General features: G+C 48.2%; 1 protein-coding gene across 1 annotated transcript in view; it reads left to right on the forward strand.

Moving 5' to 3' along the window:
• GALNT12 (polypeptide N-acetylgalactosaminyltransferase 12) overlaps positions 1 to 21719 on the forward strand; it is a 36708-nt gene that overhangs the window by 12151 nt on the left and 2838 nt on the right. The window contains exons 2-8 of the mRNA XM_049627186.1: positions 356 to 525; positions 5178 to 5367; positions 9227 to 9412; positions 12511 to 12628; positions 14052 to 14228; positions 16624 to 16755; positions 20934 to 21047. Coding sequence (XP_049483143.1) covers positions 356 to 525; positions 5178 to 5367; positions 9227 to 9412; positions 12511 to 12628; positions 14052 to 14228; positions 16624 to 16755; positions 20934 to 21047 — 1087 coding nt within the window. The remainder of the gene's footprint in view (positions 1 to 355; positions 526 to 5177; positions 5368 to 9226; positions 9413 to 12510; positions 12629 to 14051; positions 14229 to 16623; positions 16756 to 20933; positions 21048 to 21719) is intronic.

The following is a 21719-nucleotide window of genomic DNA, read 5'->3' on the forward strand; positions in this document are numbered from 1 at the left end:
AGAGGACCCACGAGAGAGGTGCTGAGGAGGGGGAGGTGGCCATCGTCCTCCCTTCTGAGTCTGCTTAGCTCATATGTTGCTCAAATCTGAAATTTGCTTTAAAGCCTCAAAATAGTGTCCCACGGTTCAAGCTTCTTGGTGTCACTTTAGAACCTTTCTTAGACTCCGCTGGGGCTCCTAGAGGAACACTGGGGTCTCTGGAAGATCCCAGCAGATTATTTTCCATTCCCTAGGAGGAGGTCTCAGGACTGTGTCCTGTGTCCCCTTCACACCTCCATCCCTAGGACCAGCCTGGGCCTGGTACACACAGTCTGCTGCGGATTCTCGATTCCCTGAAGCTGTGTTGTATTTGCAGGTGCAAAGAGAAGAAATATGATTATGACAAGTTGCCCACGACATCTGTTGTCATAGCATTTTATAACGAAGCCTGGTCAACTCTCCTCCGGACAGTTTACAGTGTCCTCGAGACGTCCCCAGACATGCTGCTAGAAGAAGTCATCCTCGTAGATGACTACAGTGACAGAGGTAAGCCCTCCACATGAGCTCTTGGAGGGGCCTGGCTTCCCAGAGCAGTGCCTGGGAGGCAAGAGTGCGGCTCAGGAGGGGTGGAATGGGCCCCAGGAGGACAGGCTTTCTGTGTCTCCGTGTGCCCCGCCCCTGCCAGGAGCTCGGAGCCTGCTGGGATGCAGGTGTGTGGACAGAGGGCTCTACCACATGGTGCTACAGGAGACAGAGCACTCAGGAAGAATGACTGACCTTAGTCTTGAAGTAGTTTGTGGGCAGCAAAGGTGGAGAGAGGGTGTTTTAAGTGGAGGCATAGAATGTGGAAAGCCTCCGAGGCACAGTGTTGCATGATAGGCTCTGCAGGTAGTTCAGGAAGGACGGAGGACCAGCAGGCGGAGGAGAGGTATGAGACACGGGGAAGGGTGCAGGCGTTACACGCGAGGCCGAGGCGTCAGGACTTTGTCCTGAGGGCGGGGAGAACAAAGCAGGACTTTTTTTTTTTTTAATTTATGTTTATTTTTTTTGAGAGAGAGAGAGCAAGCAAGCCAGGGAGGGGCAGAGAGGGAGGGAAAGAGAAATCCCAAGCAGGCTCCACACTGTCAGCACAGAGCTTGACATGGGGCTCGAACTCACGAACCATGAGATCATGACCTGAGCCAAAACCAAGAGTCGGCTGTTTAACTGACTGAGCCAGCCAGGCGCCCCTATGGCAGGGTTTTAAACAGGAGAGCAGTTTTGCCCTTTGAGGGATCCCTCTAGGCTGTGGGTGGAGAACGGTGTACAGGGGAGCTCTGCAGGGAGGCCGGGGGCTGTAGAGGCGGCCCAGGTGAGAGATGGAGGCTGGGAGTCTGGTGGTAGTTGAGGGAAGGGGAGGAGGAGGAGGGGTGTTTGAGACATGGCATCTGGGGGACCTGCAGGCCCTTGGAATGGGTTTCTGGGTGAATGGTGGTGCTGTCCCAGAGCTAGATAAGCCACCCAGGGCAGGAGTGACAGGTCTGGGAAAGGAAGTGGGGCATTTGGCTTTGGATTTGTTAAGTTTGAGATGAGATCGAAAAGGGGCGGCCCAGACAGGAGAAGAACTGAATCCAGGGAGAGGTGTTCCATTGAGAGAGTGACCCATATCCCTATAGGCCTGACCGGTGACCTGGGGTCCAGCAATTCACCTGCAGTCCAGAGTTGGCACTCCATTTATTCAGCGAACATATTTTGAGCTTCCACCTTTGTGCCAGGCACCATTCTAGGCACCGGGGATTCTGTGGGAAACAAGTCCCTGCTCTCGTAAAACTCACATTCTAATGGGTGGAGAGGTGGGTGGGGATGGTCAATGAACATGTAAAGAATAATACACGATGACAGGACACAATACAAAATAGCATAGCATAATATAGCAATATAGCAGGTGGACTACAGCAAGGGACAAAGTGCTGTGAAATAAAAGAGCAGGAGAATAAGGGGAGCTTGGGGACGGACCCTCCTCTAGCCTGGTGGAGGGCAGGAAGCCTCCCTGAGGAAGTGGTTTTAAGCCAAAAGCTAGGATGTAAAGGAGGCAGCCCAGTGACCCCAGTTGCAGGAAGAAGCTGGGCCGCGCAGGCATTCTGCAGGGCAGACCGTTGGCCAGTGGGGAGGTGACGCGGGAGATGAGGTGCCAGGGTGGGCGAGGCCAGACCAGGCAGGGCCTTGGAGGCCGCCATAAGGGGGTTTAGGCATAAATATGAGCCTGATGGGAGCCGTCTGAGGGCTGCTGGGGGGACAGGAAGGTCGCTCAGTCTTGGGCTCACTGTGCTGCCATGTGGGGCGTGGCCGATGGATGGGAGTGGGGTGGAGGGGCTGCTGTGGTCATGCCACATGCCATGTGACTAGCTGAACTGGGGGAGCTAAGCTCAGCTGAGGGGAAATGTCAGGGTCATAGCAACAGGGAGAGCCGTGGGCTGAGTTGTTAGTCTCAAGCCAAATTACCATCCGTGGGCCACACAGAAGGGCAGCAGCTACTGCTTCGTGGGCATCTTGCTGTTTCGGGCTCTGTCTGGTCCGTCCGACTTCAAAGCTTGGAGTATGTGTCCTAATTGGTGGGTGTGTTTGGCCGTTCTCACAGAGACTCTAAACAACAGTGATTTACATGGGAAAAAAATGATCTCTCTCACATCACAAAGCTCGCGTAAAATGGTCTAGGGCTGGTGTGGCGGCTTCACAGTGTTGGGGCCTGGCTCCTTCTGCCCTGTATCTCCACATTCTCTAGGACATTGTGCTGCCCCGGTCTGTGTGCCCCGGGCTGGTTCTTCACCTTCTGCGTGCTGTCATCGGCAGGAAGATCTCATGGGGCTGGAGAGCTAAACTCGAAAGTTGCCCTCATGTCCCATGGAGCAGAGCAGGGGTCACTTGGCCACACCTAGCTGCAAGGGAGGCTGGGAACTGTAGCTTCCATGGTGGGTGTTCGGCGACAGTTGGGGCTTGATGCTGCATGAAGTCCATTAGGCACTGGGCTCTGGGTTCAGGGCACCTGGGTCAGAGGTGAACTTTACCATGAACCTGTCATGGCACCTGGGCCAAGTCACTTGTCTTTTCTGAGCCTCAGTTTCTCATCTGTGAATGGGTTTGTCCACACTTACATCAGAGAGTGGTGAGGAACAAATGAGATCAGGCATAGGATGGACTCTCACGTCGGCCAGCACGTAGTAGGTACTCATCTCCCTTTCCTTTGGTCCTCTCCTCCCGGGGCTGTTTTAAATCTGTGCCGGCACTGGTCCGAGCTCCAACACTTTGCAGCCACTCAACCTGGAGCAAGTCCAGCGTCAACCTTGGCTTCAGCCCCTATAAAGTGGGATGCTCGTCCCTAGCTCACAGAGTCACAGTGAGGATTAAATGAGATAAAGGCAGGTAACATGCTACGTCAGTGCCTGGCATATTGTACTTTTATGAAATATTAACAAAATGTAGAGTACCCCCAATATTTCAGAAATGTATTCATTCAGAAGCAAGGATCAGATTATTTATTTGATCTTCGTGGGATTGAATAGCTCCTCAGCAGGCAGGACCAGGGTGTTAGCCCCTTCTGCATAGCTCAGTTTTTCTCGTGAGTGTAAGTGTGGGTCTCTGTGGGGCGGAGGCTGCCCTCTCCATCATGGTGACCTGTGCCACAGACAAGATGCCTGCTCAAGCCGTGATGACAGGATTTGTGCCCTGCCCCTCCCCCTGGCCTTTCCACACGCCAGTCTGAGCTCCACGCAGGGGCGCCAACCCTCCCCAGGCATGGGAGGGCAGTTCAGACAGACCTAGAATGGATGCTGACCAAATCCATAAAGAGTACAAGGAGGGTACATGTGCATTTTCTTTTTTTCCCTTTATTTTTTTTTTTGCACCTGTGTGTTTACTGGGCATAGCCACCACCAATTAGCTTTGCTTGGGAAGTCACCTCCCTTATTCCTGCTACCAGCTTATTTGCAGTTATATTTAGGATGAAAAAAAAATCAACCAATGAAATGCTTTTTTTTTTTTTAACGTCAAGAATATTTAGGGAAACATTTTTACAAACTGAAGCAACCTAGAACAGTTTACAGACTTTTCCCTTTTGCTGATTATTGAAGACTTTCAGACGACACCCACAATGATTAGGGGGGATTCTCTCATTTTTATTTTGCCTGATGGGCTCCCCCCACCTCCACCTGACCCACAGAGGGGTGGGAATCAGGGCCTCCTGTCCCTGAACCTGTGTGTGAAGTCTGGAGTCCTGAGGCCAGCCCTCGCTGTGGACGAGACCTTTCAACTTTTAAAGCCTCATTTCTTCTTATGCAAAATGGGACCAGCGCGTCCTCCTAACCAGTTTGCGTTTGTTTAGCAAGGCTGAGAGATTGAAGAAAGCTCTGGGAGGCAGTATTAAGCCTATGGATTCAAGCCAGGGCTGCTGGGTTAAAATCCTGGCTCCTTAGCTCACTTGTTCTGCGATCTTGACACATTACTTAGCCTCTCTGGCCTCAGTGTTCTCATCTATCAATGGGGATAGTTGTAGTACCTACCTCATGGGAAAGTTCTGAGGCTCTGATGAGTTCATATAAATCACCTGGACAGTAATTCTTGCAGTAGGCCCCCTAGTGGTAGCTGCCATTATTATTATTATTATTATTATTATTATTATTATTATTACTGTGTCAAATGAAATGAGCTCCTGAGAAAATTTGCGTTAACATAAATGTAAATAAAATTTGTCAACATAATTCCACATAAATTAAAATTTTATAACACGTTACATAATTAGTTAATATAAATAAACCAAGTGTATATTAACCCAGTTTTCCTGAAAAATGGTGGTTGGGCAGTTTTTGTGTGTTTTATTTTTAAATGTTCGCAAGTCAAGGTGTAATGTATTTTTGAGGGGGTAACAGCTTTATTGAGATATATCCAGATGCCACATGCACCCATTTCAAGCACACAATTCAGTGTGCGTGTGTTTTGACGGGGAGCCCTGGGTGGTTCTGGGATTCCTCTGCCCCAGCCACCCACCCCTGGCCTTCGTCGTACACGTCCAGCCTTGGTTCTGCGTGAGGTGAGGACATCCCAGGTAGGTGCAGAGCAAAGGAGGCTTCTGTCTATTCAGTTGTCATTTGGGGCTAGGGAGGGCCTGGAAGGATGCTGCTTGGCATGCGTGGCGGTGACCCCGCTTGTCTCGTTTGCCTCCCCAGAGCACCTGAAGGAGCGCCTGGCCAATGAGCTGTCCGGGCTGCCCAAGGTGCGTCTGATCCGCGCCAACAAGAGGGAGGGCCTGGTGCGAGCCAGGCTTCTAGGCGCTTCCGCGGCGAAGGGTGAAGTGCTGACCTTCCTGGACTGCCACTGTGAGTGCCACGAGGGGTGGCTCGAGCCGCTGCTGGAGAGGTGCGTGAGCGTGCGAATGGGGGCCCAATGCTGTGCAGAAGCAGAAACAAATTTCTCACCTTGGCGCCTGGGTTCAGATGCCCCTGGGGCAAGTCCTTTGTCACTGGGCATGATAACAGTCTGTGCCCCACATGGCTGCAGAGGCCATTAAATGAATGAATACACATACAGCCCTTAGAACATGCTAGCATGTATGAGGCCTTGTTAGTGTTTACTTTTACCACTGCTTATTATACACGTTTGTTGTGGAACACTTAGGAAGTATTTTGATCAACCAAGAAAAAGCTATTAATCATATAGAATCACAGTGCTGCAGAATATACGTTTTGGTGTATTTCCTTCAAGCAAGGCTGTCTTATCCATTATACCCAGTACCTACAATGCTTAGGACCCATGAAATTTTTTAATAGACCCGCAAAAATGTTTTTATGTTAATTATTTTACATCAGAAGGAAAAAAATGAGCATCATAACAATGGATTTAGCCTGGAGTGTGGCTTGTCCTTCTAGCAATATAGTCATAAAATACAGCTTTAAATATATGTTATTTTTTATGAAGCCATGAAGTCATAACACAGCCCTGTCTTTAAGGGCATGTCTCCTGCTGTCCCACAGCCTCATACGCTAACCCTCCCAATCTGCCTGTCCTCCAAATCTACTGCCACTGGACTCCTCTCTCCCCTCCCCTCCCCTCCCCTCCCCTCCCCTCTCCTCTCCTCTCCTCTCCTCTCCTCTCCTCTCCTCTCCTCTCCTCCTTTGTCTCCCTATTCTTCTGAGTCAGCATCACAGCAGGCAGGAGCTGGGCTGGCAAAGTCAGAGCTCCTCCAAGTGGAGGAGAAAGGTCCAAGATTGGGAGGGTTTTCGTTTGGTCCCTCCCCGTGGAGCAGGCGAAGGGTCAGAAGATCAGAGTCTCTGGGGCGCCTGGGTGGCTCAGTCAGCTAAGCGCCCAATTTCGGCTCAGGTCATGATCTTGCAGTTCGTGGGTTTGAGCCCCGTGTCAGGCTCTGTGCTGATAGCTTGGAGCCTGGAACCTGCTTTGATTCTGTGTTTCCCTTTCTCTCTGCCCTTCCCCTGCCCTCTCTCTCTCTCTCTCTCTCTCTCTCCCAAAAATAAATAAACATTTAAAACATTTTTTTAAAGAAGATCAGGATCTCTGCAGTTGGCAAACTGCTTTCCCATGGCCTCTAGCACTTTGGTTGCCACGGTCTGTCTGGAAGAGCTGGGGACCCACTTTCCTCCTTCCTGTGTGAGACCAGGCTGTCCCCTGCTCTGCTACTTCTGCTGTCCTATCTATGTCCTGTCCCCTGTGGGTCCCACAGCTGCCTCCTTCTCCTCCTCAGCTCTGATGAGCTTCACCAGCAGCAAGGACCCAGGGTTCCTCAGGCCTGTGATGGAATTTTACAGCATGGTGACAGCTAAGGGTTCCCTCTGGAACCTGGACCAGTGGGTTTGTCCTTCACCCCTTCCCCACTGTGAACACACATGGCTGCCTCTAGGCCGATCTGAAGTCCCCTGATGCACTAATACCACCCAGCATTCTACTCCAGCCCATCCTCTGAAGGCCAGTGAGGCAGCCCTCCCCATAGACAAATCCTTGTTCCATATCCCCAGATAAAAGGATTCTCCACCCTGGCTACCCATAGAACCCCATCTGGGCAACTTGTAAAACATACCAACTCCTGGGGTGCCTGGGTGGCTTATTCGGTTAGGCATCCGACTTCGGCTCAGGTCATGATCTCACTGTTCATGAGTTCTAGCCCTGCATCGGGCTCTGTGATAACACCTCAAACCATAGAGCCTGCTTCAGATTCTGTGTCTCCCTCTCTCTCTGCCCCTCTCCTGCTTACACTCTGTCTCTCAAAATAAATAAACATTAAAAAAATTTTTTTAAAAGCATACCAACTCCTTGGTCTCATGGCCAACCACTGGATCTGAATCTCTAGAGGTGGCCCCGGGCTTCTGGATGTTTCAGAAGCTCCCCAGGGACCTAGGTGTGTACCAGAGTTGACACACGCTGGTCCCTCAGATGGTCCCAAATGGGAACCCTCCCTGTCCCTTGGACGGTCTGACAGGAGCAGTAACCATGTTCCTCCAGGGGCTTTGGGCAATAGATATTCTTTGGTTTTCAAGTCAGGTGGGTGGTGCTCTTGGCATTTTATGAGCCGGGGACTGGGGATGCCAGACGTCCCACAGTGTGCAGTTCAGCCCTGCACAACAAAGACTGGTTCTGCCCCAGATGCCAGTAGCATGCCTGCCCCCGCCCCCCACCCACGGGGCAAGCTGTTACTTGGCCTGCACACTTTGTAACCATGGTTCAGGGTCCTTTACTCCAATGCCGGCTCCCCCAGGTTTCCTTTTCTTATAAAAATTAGGCCACCCGACCAGTTTGATTGCAAGTCACAAGTTCTTCTGGTCTCTGTCAGGGGCTAAGAAGCTTCTTTGAACCTGCCCAGCAGGTCAGCCACTTGTCTTCTCAAACCTTTTAAGAGTGCCCTAAGTTTGTTTAAAGAATTTGGGGGTGGGGGGGGACACCTGGTGGCTCAGTCAGTTAAGCCTCTGACTTTGGCTCAGATCATGATCTCACGGTTTGTGAGTTCGAGCCCTACATCGGGTTCTCTGCTCTCAGTACAGAGCCTGCTTTGGATCCTCTGTCTCCCTCTCTCTCTGTCCTTCACCCCCTACCCCTGTCAAAAATAAATAAACATTTAAAAATTAAATCTTCCTCAGTTAGTGAATGCACAGGTTTTATTCATACAGTCTATCCTGAACAATGCAATTTTGCCTAATACTGTAATTCTTACCTGAGTGTGGTATTCACTTTGCCCCCTCTGACTTTCTGGGATTATTCTAAGGACACTGACAACTCAAGTCTGGTCGATCTCTGTTTCTTCACATTTCTCTGTGTGACTTATGATGTTTTAGGTCTCAAATTCCAGATAAAAGCCCTCAGAATGTAGCCCAGAGAAATCCAGTGTTCACACACAGGCCAGTCCCACTTCATCTTCCCTGGTGCACTGTCAAGTGCAAAAAAAAACCCACACGATATGGCAGCATATGCTGAAGGATGGCTGGGTCTGTGATCATGGTTGCAGAGAGAATAGCTAAAGCAGGCACATGGACTGATATCTGCAGCATTTTTCTCTACAGTATTGTAACCTGCTTCACAGTAATAAAGAGGACAAGAAAAGACTAGCAGTAGGTCCCAGGTTCTCTGCCAGCCACCTTATAAACATCCCCCAAGGGTGTCCTCACCTTAACCCTAAGAGTAGATATTATCGTTCCAGGGTCACCCACAGGTGACAGGTTCTGAGAGGTTAGGCGACTTGGCTAATGTCACACGGCAAATAAGGGGCAGGGTTCGAATTTTTATTCTAACTCCAAAGCTGATCCTTTGGTCTGGGCGCATCTCTGTTTTTTAGAGGGATAATTCGTTCTCAACACTAAGACATTTCGTTGTGATTAAATGAGGTCCCTCTTGGCAGTCTTTAGAAATTGCAAAATCTGCTTTCTGTCTTAAAAGTGACCTTTGGTTTTCACATGTCTTGACTTTCATGGAGGGACTCAGATTTATCCAGTATGTCCATAGATGGAATCTGAATATTGAAGCTGGGGACTTTTCCTATTCAAGCCAGAATCCTTCCTTCCTCGGTCTCCCCCGCCACCTGAGCGTTCCCTGTGAGGATCACCCGCCAGGGCCTCATGTGGCTGCAGACACCTGCAACGGGAGACGTAGGCCTTCCTCACACGGGCTCTCCTCCCTCCTCGCGGAAGGATGAGGAGAGTCATCCCCAAATTCCCTGATCGTCCTCCCGCCACCTGTCCTCATGGAGAGGCACATGGGGCATCCCGGATGTTCGCAGGATCCACGAAGAGGAGTCGGCGGTGGTGTGCCCTGTGATCGATGTGATTGACTGGAACACCTTTGAGTACCTGGGCAATGCCGGGGAGCCACAGATCGGCGGCTTCGACTGGAGGCTGGTGTTCACATGGCATGTGGTTCCCGAGAGGGAGAGGACGCGGATGCGGTCGCCCATTGATGTCATCAGGTTAGGGGCTAACCTCTGGCCACTCACTCTCTGAGCGTGCCTCGTTGCGTCTGGCCGCCGTGTCAGTGAGGGTACCCGGGGAGGGCTGGTTAGCTGTTGTTCCCCCACTTTCTCCAGAGCATTTGTTTATTTTATTTTATTTTTAAAATCTTTATTTATATTTGAGAGAGAGATAGAGACAGAGACAGAGCATGAGTGGGGGAGGGGCAGAAAGAGAGAGAGAGGGAGACACAGAATCTGAAGCAGCCTCCAGGCTCTGAGCTGTCAGCACAGAGCCCAGAGTGGGGCTCAAACTCATGAACTGTGAGATCGTGACCTGAGCTGAAGTCGGACGCTTAATCGACTGAGCCACCCAGGTGCCCGAGCATAATTTTATTTTTATTAAAAAATCTTTGCCACCCACATGAATTTTATGTTGGTATATTTTATTTATTTATGTATTTAAAAACTGTGGTAAAATATGCATAACAAAAAAATTGTTCACTTCAACCATTTTTAAAGTGTTTAGCTCAGTGGCATCAAGCACATTCATAGTATTGAGTAAACGTCACTTCCAGAACTTTTTCATTGTCCTGTGCGGAAACCCTATACCCACTGAGCAATGACTCCCCTGTCTCTTCTTCAACCCCTGGTCACTTCTATTGTACTCTCGATGGATTTCCCTAGTCTAGATTGCTCGTGTAAGTGGAATCACACAGTATTTGTCCTTTTGTGTCTGGCTTCTTTCACTCCACATAAGTGTTTTCAAGGTTCTTCCAGAACCCCGTTCCTTTAATGGCTGAACAATATTCCACTGTGTAGACATCCATGTTTGTTTATCCATTCACCTGCTGATGGCCACTTGGGTTGTTTCTATCATGTGGTTATTGTGAACAATGCTGCTGTGAATATTGATTTACTGTTACTGTTTGAGTCCCTGTTTTCAGGTTTTTGAGGTATATACTTAGGAGCACCATTGGCGGGTCATATGATAATTTCATGCTTAACATTTTGAGGACACACTGTCAGGTCCTTTTTCAACTGGGAGATAGGTGGACCTGGGGGGTGAATGGGCCACCTTTGGCTAGTTGGTGATCCTGGGTCTGAGTAGAGTGGGTTCAGCGGGGGCTTGGTTGCTCTCATTCTTTGAGGTGTTGAAGTAATATAAAGGCTTCTTCCTCCCCTTCCAACTTCAGGAGCAAATGGGAGTCAGGCAGAGGGAGATCGGACATCAGCTTTATTGCTGCATTGAGCTAGAAATGGTGTCTTAGATCTGCACCCATGTTTGCCAGGAGGACTTCTGAGTTCTGACCTTGAGATGACCCACTGGCCAGAGGGAGATGCCTGTGGAGACAGTCTCAAGAGATGGCGGTAGAGGGGTGCCTGGGTGGCTCAGTCAGTTAAGTGTCCGACCCTTGATTTTGGCTCAGGTCATCATATCACGGTTCGTGAGTCTGAGCCCCACATGGGGCACACTGTCGCGTTGAGCCTGCTTGAATTCTCTCTTTCTCTGCCTTTCCCCTGCTTCTGCGTGTCCCCCCTCTCCCTCTCTCAAAAATAAATAAATAAATAAATTTAAAGAAAACGAGATGGGGGTGGAGAAATGAACGAGGCCAAGTCACATCCAGCCTAGAAGGCCAAGGACGGGGCTTTGGACTTTACCCTGAGAGAATAGAAGCCACTGAAGGGATTTGAGCTGGAAATGACCCTGCCTGTTACATTCTTTAAAGATTGCTAGATGCCATGTTGGCAAGGGGCCTGGAGGGGGCGGGGCAGCGGGCAGGGACATCTTTAGGAGGCATCATAATCTTCGAGTCAGGAATGATGGTGCAGGAGAAGATGGAGAGAAACAGGGTACTCCAGAGATGATGTGGTGGACTGAGAGAGACTGAATGAGAATGGGGAAGGCAGGGATTGTGGTGACACCCCGGCTTCTGTAGGAGTCCTGAGTGACATCCTACTCAACTTTCACTGAACAGATTTGTAAACTGAGGCTCAGAATAGGAAGGGTCTTATCCAGGTTCATACGTCCAACCTGGGATGCTGACATGTACTCCCATGGTCCCCTCCTCCCCATCACACACATGTGCTCGGGGATGCCATGGCCACCTCCTCTTCCCTTCCTATAATATCCCTGGGTCTCAATTTCCTCACCTGTGAAATAGGTACAAGCATATCCACCTTGCCTACCCCTTAGATTTTTGGGATGAAACACGTGGAAGTGCTTTGTAGTCTAGAGCCTTCCCTTCCACAAGGAATCTTGCTGTCCTTTTCTCATTGGCCCAGAGCTTGGAATGCAGGGAAAGCTAATACTTTGTCAAGGCCCAGAAGCACTGCCGGGAGACCTTAACATTTTTAAACAGTTAGACCCTTGATGATGTACAGTTTCTCTACCTCTGAATACATTCCTTGGCATCTGCATGTCTTGGTGTGTTGACCTTTCAAGCTTTCTGCTGTGGTAGGACAGAAGGCTTGGGCCATTTCTAGAACCAGAGGAACCTGCTGGGGAGAAAACAAGGCTGGGTGAAAGGCAAAAGTGGCCATCGGGGTCCTGGAAGGAGGCCACTCATGCAGGAGAGGAATGGGCCCTGGAGGAGCTTTGAGATGAGAGCTGCCTTCTGTGGTCTTCTACGCTCCAAAGGGCATCTGTGTTGCCCTGTGACCCTGTGACCAAGGCCACCACAGCCCAGCGCTAGCCATCCTCTTGGGGAGCCTGTCTCTTTCTTCAACTCTCTGGGTTGTCTGTGCTTCTAGGGGTACAAGGTTTTATCTCGCCCTCAGGCCTGTGCTCATGCTGGTATCTTCTTGGAGAAACATTCCATTCCTCTTCTCTGCCAACTCCTCCGTGTTCTTCAGGCCTCACTTCCTCTGGGAAACTGAACCCTGCCCACCTGCCCCATGCCCTCCCCTCTGTGCCCACACAGTGCTGCCTGGTGAGATGTTTGTGAGCCTCCTAGGGCAGGGACCGTAGGGCACATCTATGCCTCCCGGCCCAGCGCAAGGCCTGGTACAGAGCGTAAAGTCAGGGTGTGCTTAGAGACGACTGGGCAGGCTGGAGGGCTCCCGACAGACAGTTCACCTGCTGCTCACACTGCAATGTGGTTATCACACTCTCCTAGGTCCCCAACAATGGCTGGAGGGCTGTTTGCTGTGAGTAAGAAATATTTTGAATATCTGGGGTCTTATGATACAGGAATGGAAGTTTGGGGCGGAGAAAACCTCGAATTCTCCTTTAGGGTAAGTATTCCAGTCTTCTGTTTGGACTCATCCTTCACTTGTCCCTTCTCTCTCTCTCTCTCTCTTTCTCTCTCTCTCTGGGAATGATGGGATTTTCCAGGAGAACCTGGCAGACTTTTCTTCCATGTTGATGGTTTTTATCTAATGATCCTGGAAGAGGATAGTAGTGGCGTGCACATTCTATAAACATGCTTGCCTTCTTGTTTGAACTTTTAAAAAATTGTACTTTTCATATATTTGGGGCAGGGAAGGGCCTTGCAGGTCACCTAGTTCTTTTCTCTTACTACAGCAGGGAGGGACTGGGGCCCAGAGAGGGGAAGTGACTGGCTCAAGGTCACCCACGCAGTGAGTGGCAGAGACGGGGCTAACACCCAGGCCCCTGCTTCCCAGACCCATCTTGTGGAGTCTTGATTTGCTTATTTACTTATGAAATAACCTGTTTAGCACAGTGACCTTCAGACTTTGCCACATATAAGAATTGTTTAACAAAGAACTTGTTTAAAAAGACACATTTATAGGTACAGTCTCCAGAAAGTCAGGCTTGATAGATTTTTGGTAGGGACCAGGAATCTGCTTTTTGGGAAAAGCCCATTTCCTGATTCTGCTGCTTGTGTCCCACGGATGCCCCTTTGAGAGGCCACTAGCATTTCAGTGGGTTTTCTAGTTAACCAAATCCTGCATTTTGAGTATCAACATTTTATGTTAACGTCTGTAGTTTTTAATAGAAAATTTTAAATTTTGGTGGTATTTTATATGGTTTCCTGCTTAGAGAGAGTTAATAAGAATTGGCCCTCCGCTGAGGACTCACACCCCCCATTATAAGTACCAGGTACTCTCCCTGGTCTCACATCCTGGGAACCGTGGGGTCTTCACGGCCCTGTGCCCTAGCATGAGCTGGTCTCAGACAAGTCAGCCTGTTGAGGTTTAGGATGTGCTTTTAATGGTCTTTCTGCCTCTTCCCTAGGTGTCAGGCTGCTCTCTGCCTCTAGAAGTTCTTCCTTTCCCCTTCCAAACCTCTCTCCTTACTTGCTGCTTTCCTATCTTCTGTGGCTAGGAGATCAGGTAATGAGCCTGTGTTTTACATAATGAGTAATGGGTTCCCAGTGAGGTCAGTTATGGGTGCTCCTGTGAGTCAAGTGCATGAGCTCTAGTGCATGGACTCTGGGATCTTGCTCCCGGCGGCTTGTTTGTCTTTGGGGCTGTGTTCTTGCTCTTTGACTGCATCCTGTGTCCTGAATGTGCTGGGGAGGTGGCCTCCTACCCCATGGAGGGTGAGGCCTGGCAGTGTTCATCATGATGTCTGTGTGCCCGGCCTCCTTGCTATGGGCACGGTGGACCAGCAGCTCACCATTCCGCGCCACCCCCCCCCCCCCCCCCCGCCCCGCCACTCACCCACCCGGCCTCCTCCCTGCTCTCTGCACAGATCTGGCAGTGCGGTGGGACCTTGGAAACACACCCGTGCTCTCACGTTGGCCACGTTTTCCCCAAGCAAGCTCCCTACTCCCGCAATAAGGCTCTGGCCAACAGTGTCCGAGCAGCTGAAGTGTGGATGGATGAATTTAAAGAACTCTACTACCATCGCAACCCCCATGCCCGCCTGGTGAGTTCCCCAGCCCACCTGTATCCCAGCTGGCCTCATCCAAACAAAAGCAGCTGATTCTGGCCTCCCCGCCATAGTGGACCTGGTTCCAGAAATAGATACAAGTATGGGAAAACTTTATCCCCCCACTTATAATAATACATTCATGTTGATTCTCATCATTTACAGTAATTATGGTCTGTGTCACCATTGCAAACACTGATTCAAGGCTACTGAGCCGCTGCTTCTCAGAGAAATACGGTGCTAGGTTCCTTCAGGCCTCTTGCAGGTTGACATTTTTGCCAACCGATCAATATATACAGTATACAATACGTGGTTTTGTGTATATTTCTGTCGAAAGATTGTTTGCATTGAACTCATGGCCAACAACATTGTGACACGTGCCTAATCCACGTATTTTCTCCGCCAGGCACAACACAGCCTTCTTGCACTGAGGAACACTAGCCAGCCCTTCAGCACCATGCTTGGGGGCCTTTTAAACAGTGAGGTCACCAACACAAAGCAGCAAAATGTGGCACTAGGTGGGCGATGAACAGGACGCTTGTTTACAGCGTGAGAGCTGAGACATGATCTCAGCCAGGAGCGTCACGTTGGGTGACTCAGATTTTTTATCCCTCTCTGTATGTGTTTGCAGATGATGGTGGTGTAGTGGTTTTAGGGTTACAAATAAGCTTTAGCAAATAGGTCCACTGCCTCTGCAGTGGCCAGCTCTACAGGCCCCTGGACAGGGTGCCCACTCTGCACCAGCATCAACTAAAATGAAAGTGTAAACCTCTTTTTCTGAATCCTCACAGCAGCCCTTCAGGATAGCTATGGAATTCTCATTTTTTATTTATTATTATTTTTTTTAATGTTTATTTAATTTTGAGAGACTGTGTGTGAACGGGGGAGGGGCAGAGAGAGAGGGAGACATAGAACCCGAAGCAGGCTCCAGGCTCTGAGCTGTCAGCACAGAGCCCAATGAGGCGCTCGAACTCATGAACTGCAAGATCATGACCTGAGGAAGTCAGACACTCAGCCTACTGAGCCACCCAGGTGCCCCAATTCTCATTTTAGATGCCAGAACTGAAGCTCAGAGAGCTTGCCCAAGGCCTCGTGGGTGATGTGGGCAGAACTGAGCCTGGGGTGCGTAGAACCCACTCCCTGCTCTGCAGAGCCCTGTGGACCTGCCCCTGACCTTGGCCCCTTTCTGCCTCTGGGCTCCAGGGTCATTGCTTCCTCTGTCATGCCCAAGGCTGCAGGGTGGAAACATCTGCTCCTTCCCATTACCCAGTCTGGAACCCACAGCTCTCTCTTCCTGAGGCTTCCCAAAGAATGACATATTAGAGGGGCCCCACGTACACCTTTTGTCTGGATGCCCGTGGCCGAGTGTTAAAAGGGATATTTGGTTGAAGATGAGGGCACAATGACTCATCAAAGGAAGACCCTCTGGGAAATAAGTAAAACTCTGAAATTTTGCTCAAACGCTTTCCTGACATTACCATTTTGTTAAATATTTAGCCTGTTAAATTTTAATCTTTAACATCATATTGCAAGGACAGTAATAGTGCTCAGCACTGCTCTTGTGGCTATGCTAAATAGATGCTTGCTTTATTTAATTATTTAGAAGTTAAAAAAATTTTTTTTAATGTTTATTTTTGAAAGAGAGAGAGAGAGAGACAGAATGCGAGCAGAGGAGAGTCAGAGAGAGGAGACACAGAAACTGAAGCAGACTCCAGGCTCTAAGCTGTCAGCACAGAGCCCGACATGGGGCTTGAACTCACGAACTGCGAGATCATGCCATGAGCCACCCAGGTGCTGCAATTATTTAGAAGTTCTTAATCACTTGTTTTGGCCAGAAAGCTAAACTTCCACAAGTATTTTTCACTGCAGCACTTGGCACTTACCATTGTAAGCATATGTTCAGACTTCAGCATGTTGAGCACATAAGGTCTATGTACATGGTTACATTGAGAATATTCACCTGTGTTTGAAAGTGAACGCTTCAGGTATCAGCAGTAATTCAGAATGTCAGGGTGTATGTACTCGACTGACGTCCACTGGTCTGTGATCACACACTCATCGATGGTGCAGATGCACGGGTCCAGGGAGCTGACGCAGCCCCAGGACTCGGCTCCCTGACTTCATTACCAGGCGCTTCGTGTCCTTCCCTAGAGCACCTGGCCACACCTCCTTGTAGTGAGAGTGCCGATAATGCAGTTGTTTGTGTGATGGTCTGTCCTGCCAAGGCGCTGTCGCTGTGTCTGAGGCTGGTCTGACCCTCTGAGCCTGCACAGGAGCCAGCACACAGTGGGTTCTCGGTACACGTTGCAGAGGAGGGAAGCATCCGTGGAGAGAAGGCTTTGGTAGGAAGTACGTGACCTGCAGGGACTCACTGCTTTTGCTGTTTCCTCAGGAACCCTTTGGCGATGTGACAGAGAGGAAGCAGCTCCGTGCAAAGCTCCAGTGTAAGGACTTCAGGTGGTTCTTGGAAAACGTGTACCCAGAATTGCATGTGCCTGAAGACAGGCCTGGCTTCTTTGGGATGGTGAGTGAGGCGGGCCTCTGGTGGGCAGGGGCTTCCCTGACCAATAAATCCTAGCCAAGAAAGGCCCCTTCATGGGGACTGCTAGCCTTCCTCACCCCTCCTCCCCTCCCTGCTTTAATCCACTGTCTTTCCTTCTCCCCGTGTCTGGGCCTCAAGTCCAGAATGTCAGCACTAGAAGCCATCTCCAAATTGGTGATGATAAGCCTCCCATTTTATAGATAAAGAAACTGAGGCTCACCTGGTGTTTCCATGTCCGGTTTCACATTACTTCAAGCTTCAGATGGCTGGACCAGTTAATAATTCCCAGCTCGGGGATTGATAAAGGCAGTAGTAGAGGGAGAAGAGTCACTTTGGTTATTTCAAAGAACCTGAAAGAAATGTCTCTGGGATGAAGCCAACTAAAATGTCCAGTGCCTTTGGCTTTGGGGAGGAGCGACACCAACTTAGGAAGGTGTCCTCTGCTGTGTCGTGTTGACCAGAAGTGCCCATGTTCCATTCTGGGAGTCTTTGATAAACACAAAGCAGGACGTTAACGCATTCAATTCAGTCTTTGCTATGAAAAGGTTCAAGCAGAGAGAATGATGTGATGAACCCTGTTCCCGAGCTTCTAGAATTATGATGATTTTGCCTCTCTTGCTTTCTGTCTCCTCTGCTGCATCCTCTCATGTTTTTCTTTGCTCAAGCAAACCCCAGGCATCCTGTCCTTTCACTCCCGTTCGCTTCCACGTGCACGTCTGTATGGATGGTATCTTCTAACCGCAGACCATTATCACACCCCCGTCGAGTGAGCAGTAATTTCTTGGTACCCTTTAATATCTAGCCCTTACCCACATTCCCCTGCTTTTTCACACTTCTCTCAGGGTAACTGGCTGGTTCCACCTGGGGTCCAGACAAGGTCTCGCGTTGTGGTTGGCTGCTAGTCCTCCCTCCCACGTCTCCTTCATCTAAGGCAGACCTCTTCCCTCCTCCTCCCCACTTGTGCTAATATTGTTGCAAAAACAGCATCCGTTGTCCAGTAGCACATCTCACCCTTGGAATTACCTAATTGTTTCCTTGTGGTGTCTTGTAAATCGTGCCTCTCGCCCATAGTTCTTAAAATGGAAGTGAGGTCCAAAGGTCTGATTGGAATGGAATCATCAGCCTTTTATGGCAAGAACACTCCACAGGTGTGTTTTGTGCTCCTGCAGCATCATCGCAGGAGCACCTAACCTCTGGTCATCCTGCTTCTAGCGATGACATTGATCAGCGGGTCCATGGGGCCTGTCCAGGACCAGCCACTATCAGGGGCCATGTCAGCATCCTCTCTCGTGTTTTCTGTAACTGTTGATAATCATCACCTAGACCCAAACTTCAAGTGGCATTGTCAAATGGTGCTTTTTCTAATCCTTTCATTTCCTCTGCATTTTTAGCTGAGATGTTTCTGTAAAGAAGAACGTTCCCTTGTTAACTGGGACCATTTGGTATTCGTGAAATTTAGAGTTCATTCAGAAAAGGCATAACAAATTTTAAGGATGAGTGGGTGACTCGGTCATTAAGCATCTGACCCTTGATTTCAGTTCCGGTCATGATCTCATCAGGCTCTGAGCTAACTGTGTGCAGCCTGCTTGGGATTCTCTCTCTCTCTCTCTCTCTCTCTCTCTCTCTCTCTCTCCTCTTCCCCTGCTCTCTCTCTCTCTCTCTCTCTTTCTCTGCCTCTCCCCAGCTTGCGCTCTCTCTCTCTCTATCAAAATAAAAAAATAAACTTAAAAAATTAAAAACAAGAAAAGGCATAACAAATTTTTTAAGTCCTTCTCTTTATTTGCCTGTTTTCAGAGTAAGAATTGGCACTTCAGTTTCCTCCAGTTTGTTTGTTGGCTCATTTGCTTGTTGGCTTTTTCTTTTCTTGAGCATCACTGTAAACCAGTGGGGTTTTATATGGTCAGTGTGCTGCAGTTCGTCTGTTGGTTTCTGTTTTTTTCTTTGAAGAGTTCAGGTTGCCCATCTTCAGCTAGTGAGAACCTCTTCATTTTGGCTTCTGTGATCTTGACCCCTTGTAGTAGCTTGATTGCTTCCTTGATCCTGGCCACGCTCATCTTCTACATTTGCTGCCATCCCTCCCAGAGCCCCTGACCCTTTCGGTGGGGGGCAGTGTTCAGAGCCCACAATCCGGATGCCAGCTGTGGTCTCTGTCTCTAGACCACACTCTACACCAGAAACATAATGCTAGCCACATACATAATTAAAAATTTAACTATATTTAACTTTATTTTTAAGGTTTATTTATTTATTATTTAAAAAGTTTTTTTAATGTTTATTTTTGAGAGAAAGAGAGAGTGCAGGTGGGATAGTGACAGACCGAGAAGGAGATCTGAAGCAGGCTCCAGGCCCTGAGCTGTCAGCACAGAGCCCAATGTGGGGCTTGAACCCACAAACTACAAGGTTACAATCTGAGCTGAAGTTGGACGCTCAACCAACTGAGCCACCCAGGTGCCCCTAGTAACCATATTTTAAAAAGGAGCAGGTGAAGTTAATAATATATTTTATTTAATTCAATGTATCCCCAGTATTATCATTTCAACATGTAGTTGATGTAAAAATTTATCGAGATGCATTACGTCTTTTTCTCATACTGTCTTGAAACCTGCTGTGTATTTTACACTCACTGCATATCTCAATTTGGACTTGGTCACATTTCAAGTACCCAGTGGCCACATATGGCCAGTGAGTACCATGTGGGGTGCACAGTGCTATAGTTTTTCAGTGGGTAGAGAAAGGAAATGCATATTTTTGAGAAACAAATCATGAACTCATACTGATATCTCAAATTTAAATGTAATCTTACAGGATTTTTTCTTCTTCGATATTATACTTGTATTACTTTTTGCTTACACTGAAAATCTTAGTTTCAAAAATATTACCATATTATTTATTTGCTTTATCTTAAAAGATATTTAAAATAGTTTCAAAATAATAATCCACTATTACCACTGACAGTTGATACTGAATGAGGTTTAGGATTTCTTTGCTGCTCTATTTGTTTATAGAATATAGTTCACTAAGGAAATGTAATCAAACATGGAATGTTCTAAAAAACAAAAACAGCGGGGAATGTTCTAAAGTCATTTAATATCATTCTTTTTCTGTTTCACCAACTTGATACAGCTAGCTTAGTTTATCTCAGTTTTAATTTTCAGGGGTTCCCACCTCTCTTTTAGTGTTTTTTCCATTTCAAATCTTTCTGAACATAGGGAGTTCATTTGAGGTCACAGTCCTTTGGTGGTCAAGCGTGGGGACATTTGAGCCCTTCCAAATCTAAGGTGCTCTGCTTATTCTAACCAGATTTCTTCACAAGCAAAGGGACTTCAGGAACATGGAAGTCTGTGCTTTGTGAGCTTAGTTGATTGGATTGTGGAATCTTCTTTCAATATGACTGAGTCTTATCTTCAGAAACAGGCTAGTCAAGGGTGGACGAGGGCCAGGGCAGGAGAGGGATTCATGAGGAGTTCATTGAGGGGTCTTTGAACTCTCCAGAAAGAGATTTGGAAGGTGTATGTCTTTCCCTGGAGGCTACTAAAAGGGAGGCGGGAGCATGATTTTTTTCTCTTGGAATGATCGAAGGGTTTTAGATCTAAAAGGTACCTTAGAGATGGCATTAGATTAGACAGTGTTGAGTGATGGGGAGAGCACTGGACTTGGAGTCTGAGTTCCTGGATTCAAGACTCAGGCATCTCCACTCGTGTGACCTTGGGCCATCAGCTCTGTATTGTGCTGTTCCTATAGTCTAGAATGATGGACTTCTCATCTGGAAAATGGTGAGTCTCTCACACAGGATGTCTTTTGCAGATCCTGCTTGCAGGGGTCCTTGGTACATGTGTGAGGCAGCAACCCAGCTCTGCATGGACCAGTGCAGCAATAAGTCTGCACCAAGGAGAAATGGAGAGATAAGAGCTTTCAGGTCATAAAGAGTTAATCTCTCTGCAACTCAGATTTATCTTTAGAAATGGGGGTTATGATTCTTGCCTATGGTATAGAATGGGAAAGCACTTTCAAAACTGAAAATCTAAGGAGCTCTTACCCAGTAAGTCCGGTTCTTGACTCAATGACTCCTCTCCAATGGAGTCATTACCGTTGGAGCCTTGGGTGGAACCTGTTGTTGTGTATAAATCTGGACCAAAATGCCACCTTTATGTTTTGTTTAGCTCCAGAACAAAGGACTGAGAGATTACTGCTTTGACTATAACCCTCCCAATGAAAACCAAATCGTGGGACACCAGGTCCTTCTCTACCACTGTCACGGAATGGGTCAGAACCAGGTAGGTGCTGCTTCTCTATAGTTTGACATTCTTAAGCCAGGGGAAAGCAGACAGTGGGAGCCTGAATGTTCAAGGGACCGTTTGTGTGGGGTCTTTAAAGAGAGAAATGAGGGGAAGTCTCTTTTTTTTTTTAAATTAAATATTTGATGTATATATATATATTTTTTTTTTGCATTATGAGGGTATTATATGCTTTTGCAGAATATTTGGGAAATGCAAAAAAATATAAGCAGTAAGTGAATGGCAGGACTCTGCAACCACCATTAGAACTAAGACCTAGTTATTTCTCATCTTCCTTTATGCAAGGCCTTTAGATCATGTGTTTTAAATAGTTGTTATCATAATGTCTATATGTTTTATATTCCATTCTTTCCACTTCGTCATACTTTTCATGTGTTATTAGACATCCTTTGAGAATGTCATTCCCAATGGCCTCTTGATAATCCTTTGTGTGGCTGTATTACTGTTTAGTTAACTGATTCCCTGCCTGCCTGTTTTTGATTGTAAAGTAACCATGCCACTAACCTCTTGTCAGAAACAAAAGTGGGGGGGTGGGGAGCAACAGATCTGCGGTCCGATGACTTCCTTAGAATTAATGCTTGAACAGAATTCTGGGTTTTGATGGATAGTGCCACGTAAAGTGGTGTTTAGGGCAATTGCTGGTGGCCGGGG

Source organism: Panthera uncia, chromosome D4 (assembly GCF_023721935.1).
Source record: "Panthera uncia isolate 11264 chromosome D4, Puncia_PCG_1.0, whole genome shotgun sequence".
In the NCBI taxonomy this organism is placed as follows: Eukaryota; Metazoa; Chordata; class Mammalia; order Carnivora; family Felidae; genus Panthera; species Panthera uncia.